We start from the raw sequence: 8,108 nt of genomic DNA, 5'->3' as shown, positions 1-8,108 counted from the left end.
ATTTTGTATGGTTTGAAATGTTCTTTTGGAATCCGCTGTCAGATTTAAAATTGGTTTAGGATTAAAAATTTATCCACATCCCTACTTAAAAGTCTAAAGATTATTAAATCTTACGTCTTCCAGTCAGAGACAAACTAGCTAACATCTTTGTTTTGAGGTACTTGTAGCAGAACTTTAGTTTTAGTGGATTTTCAAAGAGAGCTTTGAAGATAGAAACACAAAGAATAAATTAGTATTAAAGTGTGGAACTTTGAGGAAACAAAAATTCAATGTGATTTAAAAGTTAAACTGAAAGAAGAAACATTTGCTACTTATTTGGGTTTTGAGAATGCTAAATATTACTGTCAGTTTTTCTCTGTTGATGCTTTAACTTGCAGGGAGTAATTTCATGAAGTTTGTTTGGGATTTTCCCAGTTGAACCTTGCAAGCAAAGGGCTGCTTACCAACAAGCTGTTTTAAGCTCCAGGAGTCAGAMTCTATGATCCATGGTTGCTGAATTGTTTTTGGTCTTGTTCCTCAACCAGAACCAGTTTGCCTTGAAAATCCACCAGTGGTGTACTCCTATATACCACCGACAACATAACTCTGGTTCCCTGAAGGCACTCAAACCTCTCCAACATGAYGAAGTAGGAACTGAGCTTTGAAACGGGACCATAGTTTTCAGCCAGGAGAGTTGGCAGTGAGTTGCTTTTATTTATACAAAGAGTTGAGGCCTGTAAAATGTAGCCTCTTATTTTCATGGGGTCTGATCACAAGTAGAGGGTAGAGGCAACAGGAGAATGACCGGTCGGTCGCTGCAGCTTCTGATGATGCAGACGTTTTACTGGTGATATGTTGTGGAAAGTTGAGTTGAAAAGCAAAACTAGAAGTAAAACYAGTTCCAGTAAACACATTTCAACCCTCAAGGTAATTCGCAGTAGGACTAGTGAGACTGCCAACAAGTGACTTTCTGTCTGAGCTCACTCCACAGTCTGTGGATAACAATATTTGTACCCTCTGCTCCAACAGCYACATTAAAGCACGCACCTCCTTTGGCCATTCAACTTTTCAGTTTTCTGTTGCTAATGACTGGAACCAGCTGCAAACCTTTGTTCCATTTGCATCRTTTAAAAATGCAGTAAAARCRTCRTTTAACYGCTGGACATGCTTTCAGCAATTTCCACTTGAATGTGTTGTCACTCATTTGTACCRTGAACATGTCAGATCTTTGCTTGTTAACCACTCACATGGTCTGTAATATCTGATGTGTGGTTGTCAACTGTTTATGTTGCCCGACTTGCCAAACAAATGGGGTATAGTTTTCTGAAAGAGTCACAGAATAAAGTTGCTCCTTCTCTGGATCTAAATTGTACCAGAATAAAACCAGTTATTAGATACATTATATGAAAATAAAAACAGAAAAAAACATTTAGTAAAATGACCTATCTTTATTTCAGCAGCTCACTCTAACCATCACAATGCATGGATTAGTTTTTGACAGATATTTTGAAGGCACATCAAGGTGTGCTTTTAGACAATATTGGGTGAAAAGAAACAGAGATGAAATACACATAAAGCCAATAAGACAATTTAAAAGTAGACATAGAAACATTTTTCAAGGAACTTTGATTAAAAATAAATAATAAGAACTGATATATTTGAAGGTGTRTCATCAAGACATGCATGCCAAAATCATGGGAATTAAGATTTGGGAAGGACAAATACTAAAAATAAATAAATAAAAGCATTACATTTCTATCCCATGTAAAATTTTACAACTAAAGTGAACAGGAAGACATTTCCCTGACAAATAAGATACAATTCTAAACATCTTAAAATTATCAAGTGTGAATTCATTCCCTAATCAGAATGACCATTTAGATTTTGTGAAATGAAACTCTGTTCTGAAATTGATTTTCAAGTTTGATTAAAAATATAAATTTACTGTTTTGTTGTTTTGTTGTTTAGCTTGGTATAGCAATACCTATAAAAGCTCAATGAAACCATTAATCGTACCCTGCAGTCAACAAAAAGAGAAAAAAAAAATCTGACCATTAAGTAGCACAGAGCGAAAAATAAATTTTCATCTTTAAAATTAAACAAATTTATCCACATTTTCAAACCTCTAAAGCTTAATAAAACATAACAGATGATAAATATTCAACATGCCTTTGATAAATCACAATGAAATTGTGACATAAAGAGTAAACATTCAAACATGAACTGTTTATATTATATATTTTTTCTTTCTTGACTGATTGTATCCATCCAAACATCTTTCAGTGGGGATTAAAAAAATGACTAGTAGAAAGCAGAGCTTCTGAAGCCAAAGAAAGCCATATGACACTGAACTATTAGCTAAAATAAATTAAATAAATACAAAAATAAACCGCAACATTTCTGCCAGTATACTTACAACCCTAAAACGCAAGGTATTCAGACGGGCAACACTTTTTTTTACATTATGTTACATGCAATTAGTTACAAAAAGTGGACCTACATACATGTACACTTTGGTAAAACAAAATAAATCCCTACATATAATACACATTGCAAAATATACAACTTCCTGAAATCTTGAATCATCACATGCAAAAATATAAAGTTTGACTTGAGGGACATATTATATTTATTTTTCCACTTTTTTTCCTGACATTTGAGGCTATTCTAATATTAATGAATCTTATTTACAAACCTCCAAATATCACAACATAATAAAAGCCAAGCAACAAAATATTTTGATTTACTTTCTTCAAGTAAACACAATTCACACAGGGACCTTCTTCACTGATAACAGCAAAGTAACACTAATGGACCATTACAGCTCGGAGAGAAGCATTTTTTGTAATGTAGGTAAATACATTTTTTTCCCTTTGATATTTAAAACCAGCTTTTACTTAAGACTTTGTGTTTCCATAAAAAAATGGAGTATTATTTAAAAAAAAACCTGTTTTGTTGCAGATGAAAAACAAAAAACAAAACAAAAAAAAAAAAGACACAGTTAAACCTTCACATTATGTGAACGGCTTTTCTTGGTTTTAATAAAAATCCTCAGATGGCTTTATTCTTGATTCAATTTCATACAATGGTAGAAGTTTGGTGTTTATAACTATAATAAAGTCACAAAGAAATAAACCCGTGTAATACATTCAGAGCACAAAATAAAATTTGTATTTTCTTTAAAGGAGACATATCCTGCTTTTAAATCCTTCTTTTTCACGTTTAAATCATTCAGTTGGGGTCTTTATAAAGTGGAACTGCAACATTTTGATCTAAATTCCTCTGTATTGTARCTCCACAATCCCCTCTTTCACCCATTTTCTGAGGTGCATCTCAGATCAACTTGTGAAGTTCACTCTTTAAATCCAAACGAGACACCCCACTCAGCTTTCAGRGCAGATTACTGTAGTTTCATAGCAGAAATACGACTATCTAATGGCGTGGAAACTTTATTTACATATTTATTAAAAATGTCAACAACGGAAGACTTGCCTATCCAGCCTTACATGTTGGAGCCAGAGCCAGAGGAGAATGAAGACAATGAAATTGTAGTCATTAATTAATTAATTAAAAGATGTCAGAACATTTGTCCATCAAGCCTTACATGAAGGAGTCAGAGTCTGACCCAAAGCTAGAGGAGAATGAAAATGACAAATGTAGTTGGTAAGTCTAGACCTTATTTGACAGTTCCATCACAAATCCTGTGACATAATAGTTAGGAAAACATCAGAGAAAACTGAGTGGGTTGAAAAATAGGACTCAATAAAAGATTTCTACTCAGCACTGGAAGAGACTAAATAAAACTTTTCTACACTCCTAGACTCTTAAGTACACGACAAAATGTATTTAACAGCTAAAGAAGTGGATGTTGCATGATATGTCCCCTTTAAGGTAATTTGAATTTGATTGTACTGAGTTCTTTTACAGTCATATGGTTTTTTTGTTTAGTTTAGACAGAGGAGTGAATGTGCACATCAAAGAGCAGAAAACAGACTTCACAAAACAGTTTGGTTTAAACTGTAACTCAAAACCATAAATGAGCAAAATAACAATGAATCTCATCCACAGAAAATAATGCATTTCTAACCTTAAAWTAAATATGTATATATTAATATATATTATGATTCTATTATGTGCAGTCAGATAGAATATTTCATAGTGCAGAACCACCCCGTCCCTCTTTGTGGCTCTTTGCTCCTTAACTACAGAAAATAGACAATAGGACAGATAGGATCCAATAAAATGCTTTGTTACAAAAAATGTTGGTAAATACCCCTTTTTTTGTTTGTTTAGAGATGTAAGCAAACAGAACTACAGAAAATCATCCTGACTTATGGGTGAAAACAGAAGCCTCAGTGAAATCACAGCATCGTCATTCTGGACGTCCTTCTGCAGGAAGCCTCAGATGATCTTTCACCCTCCTGGGTGTGAATTATTACTTTTCATGGGTYTTATTCTGCAAATAACTAAAGAGTGCCTCCAGTCCTTTGGTTGAACACCACAGCTGCTTCAGCATCTGACACTCCTTCTGATTCACTTCTTCTAGAACTGGTATGAGGATGCTCCTCACTAAGCATTTGGACTCCTCTAAAACCTTTRGAACAAAAACACACAGAGTAGAAAGGCTCATTTGGTTAGAATTCATTTGTTATGCCCTCTGGGCTGATTAGATCAGGACCTACCACTGCACTRCAGGATGCCATTTCCTTCACCCGCAGCATCACCTCTTGGTTAAATGTAGTTGGCCAGAAGACCTGTGACACTAAGCCTCGACTGCACGCTTCCTGCGCTGTTAGTTTTCTTCCACAGAACAGCATTTCATTGGCCTAGAATGAAAGGATGGGTTTTTCAGTTTGACGTGAATCCCTAATCCTTTATTTGGGTACAGATGGCTTATTCAGATGATTACAAGAAGAATCAAATCAGATTATAGGAACAGCAAAAACAAGAGATTGTTTTTTTTGACCCACCAGAGCTACCCCCAGAATCTGTGGGAAGGTGTAAGAGGAGCATCCAGAGGGGGTGAGGTGGAGGGCTGCACATGGCGTTTGGAACCAGGCCCGCTCACTTGCCCACACGACATCACACAGAGGGAGGATTGAAGCCCCCAAACCCAGAGCCGGCCCATTTATTGCCACCACAATGGGTTTCTTAAAGTGGATAAATGCCAACACAAAGTCCCTAAAGAGAGGATCGAAAGATCTGTGCTGGTTTGGCTGAGAATAATTTCATGTCAAAAATACAGTTATGGTTTACAATAGAATGCTTTCTTTTCTTTTCTTTTCTTTTCTTGCTTACCGTACAGCATCCGCGATGCGGCTGCTCTCTTTCCTGCGGTCAGTGCTCAGACGGCCTATCAGGTAGGATGGCTCCAGACCACTGCAGAAAACAGTCCCCACAGAACTGAGCAGTAACAACTTGCTATCATCAGCAGCTGCRTTACCCAAAGCTCGACAAACTTCCTTCATGATCTGTAAAGAAAGAGGGAAATGTCTTTTACTGCAGGACGTCAAAAGGAATTGCTTTACTAACGTCTTAGATTTTATGTTCACATTATTCCTGATTCRATTTGATAATTAACAGGAAGTCCTGAGAACTTTTGATGCAGAGTAATAAAATAAGGCTAAAGCCAAGTCRGACACATGAAAGTGAGCTCACAGCAATTATATTTAGCCTTTGATACCTGCACATTCAAGAGGAAKTATTTTAATTGCTTGTGGTTTGTTTTATTTGTAGCCAGTTTAAAGGATAAGTTTTTAACTCTAAAGGGTATTATTTCAGCAGCTGCATGGCTAACAGCTTGACAGTAAATTACAAAATTAACAAAAAGAAACMGGACAAAGTAGAATAACTCGTTTCACCCATTTAGAACAGAAACCAAAATAAAAAATTGGACTGAAAGTTCCAAGTTTGAATGCGTCACACATCACACGCTTCCGTGAAACTTTAAACGAAACGTGGCAAAGTTTAGTTGTCGGAGAAATAGTTACCAGCTGGCACAGCAGGAGGACAGCTAAGACAGCACCTGCCCTGGCGCGGCAGGCTTTAACTCCATCTGACTCGACGATGTCCTGAAGGCTGAAAATATCCACTTGGTTCTAACCAAGTTATGTTCTTGTTTCAAAGCCGGCGCACATCACATCAATTCAGCGCGTTATAGTGACACATTAGATCAGTTTCACCCATTKGCTCAGAACACCGCTTCACTTAAACTGACCGACAACATTAGTTTCTCCAGTCTACATGCCTCTGCTGTAATGTAGGGTACATGACTATTGAAAATTGCAGGTTTAAGATTTAAAGATTTAGGTCTGAATTACCTTTATCAGTTTTACCTAACTATCCTTAATAGAAACTGAATGACTCTAATAAGGAAACTGGGGGTCTTTATTGTGCAAAAGTGTTGAAAATTTAAAGCTAATTAAAGTTATTCTCTGAGCAACAGCAGAGTGTGAATGAAATAATTACGTTAACTCACTGAACATCTTCTTTTCCTGACAAGAGTGGCAAAAAGCAGCAACTAACATGAGCCTGCTGACAGCACTAATTATCCATGATGTGGTACATACAATTTATAAATGGGATAAAATGACTCAAAATTATACATTTTCTTGCTTTTAGGAAATACATTATTTAAATAGTAAAAATAAAATGTGTCAGCTCTCTGATTACATTTCGATTGGCATTAAAGAGCATTTTATAAACGAGAGCCAGAAGTCACGTTTGGTTATTGTCTCTTACGATGACGACCAATGTCATTCCCAGAAAAACCCAGCCCCCACCCACACCACCGCGTTACTGTCTATAGTCAATCAACCAACTCTGTTGCTGCATTTTAATCAGATTATCACCTCTGACCCATATTAACCAGCCAACCTCGAAGTGAACTTAATTCTCCATGTCCAACCAAGCACATAATCTGTTTCCCATTTGATTGAATATGCTTTCAGTGTATGCCTTTGTTTTTCTGTATAATGCAAGCTTATTTACACAAACATACTGCAGAAACCGGCCTGCCTCTTCTTTAAAAGAACAGATTAAAAACTGAAGGTCCATGACAGAGTTCAGGCTTGAGATGTAGCTGGATTCTTTAAGCCTCGAAGAAGCGAATTTGGCTCGGTCTTCTGCCTTCTGGAGTGAGGGCAGAACAGCTGTGCATGTGCTTTTTTTTCCGACAATGTCACGTCAGTGAGAAAAAAAAATTAAAATCTTGCTCACAAACGCAACGAACAGACAAACAGATGTTAGTTCAACTCTGTGTGAAAGACAGACGAGAGMTGCTGTCAAAGTGACACTCATGTGCAGCCAGGAGACATCTTGGATTTGTTGCAAAAACAAACAAATGTGGCGTCAACACGAAAACAAAGTGCCACAGCTCAGTGAAAAGAAAACTCATGGATCTTTGTCTCTGTGTTCTACAATCTAGACAGCTACCTTTATGTTCCTTTTATGCTCCGTGATTCATCAAATGAAATAAAAATGTTGTGTGAGAAGCTCAAGCTTTAAGTCTATTATATTTTCACTCTTTATAATTTTAAAATAAATGGGTGATAAAGCGTATATTTCCTCTTGAGCCCAAATTACAGTGCTTCAAAAGGGCAGCTGTGTGTGGCCTCAGTGAGGACATCAAAACTAGAAAACACTCAAGAACCCGCTAGAATACGAAGAAGAAGCCTGTGTTGATGACCAGGGAAGCTTTAGAAAGCTCCCGAGCAGGATGCAGCCAAATTGTTAGCAACCAATGCCAAAGCAATCAAAGAGCTTCTCAAAGTGATTAGGTGGAATATCTGAGCCTGCAATGCTTCCACTAACTGAAGAGCTTTAAAAATACAAAAACCAAGATTTTACTCTGTGTAGTTTCACAACAAGTTTAAATTATTTTGGGTCTAAATAACACATATTTTAAGGCTAAGTTAAACTGTGGAGAATATAGTCCATATTATACCAAATCTAAAGCACAAGCAAGTCATTAAAGTTACACTACAAGCTTTATGCTTACATTTACTGTTCAATGTCAGGAATATATGCAATATGTCAATATACACTCACCGGCCACTTTATTAGGTACACCTGTCCAACTGCTCGTTAACACTTAATTTCTAATCAGCCAATCACATGGCGGCAACTCA

The 8,108-nt window shown here is 36.6% G+C and overlaps 1 protein-coding gene across 1 annotated transcript in view; it reads right to left on the bottom strand.

The window, feature by feature from the left end:
- Positions 1–1,426: 1,426 nt before the first annotated feature.
- The window catches only part of LOC106535314 (chromodomain Y like 2), a 23,760-nt gene continuing 17,078 nt past the window's right edge, over positions 1,427–8,108 (bottom strand). The window contains exons 4-7 of the mRNA XM_014032292.1: positions 5,278–5,450; positions 4,950–5,160; positions 4,662–4,805; positions 1,427–4,573 (exon numbers count right to left, since the gene is read on the bottom strand). Coding sequence (XP_013887746.1) covers positions 4,415–4,573; positions 4,662–4,805; positions 4,950–5,160; positions 5,278–5,450 — 687 coding nt within the window. The 3' untranslated portion in view covers positions 1,427–4,414. The remainder of the gene's footprint in view (positions 4,574–4,661; positions 4,806–4,949; positions 5,161–5,277; positions 5,451–8,108) is intronic.

Source organism: Austrofundulus limnaeus, unplaced genomic scaffold (genome assembly GCF_001266775.1).
Source record: "Austrofundulus limnaeus strain Quisiro unplaced genomic scaffold, Austrofundulus_limnaeus-1.0 Scaffold1412, whole genome shotgun sequence".
In the NCBI taxonomy this organism is placed as follows: Eukaryota; Metazoa; Chordata; class Actinopteri; order Cyprinodontiformes; family Rivulidae; genus Austrofundulus; species Austrofundulus limnaeus.
Note: the sequence above shows the minus strand (reverse complement) of the source record. Positions and strands in the feature narration are given on the sequence as shown.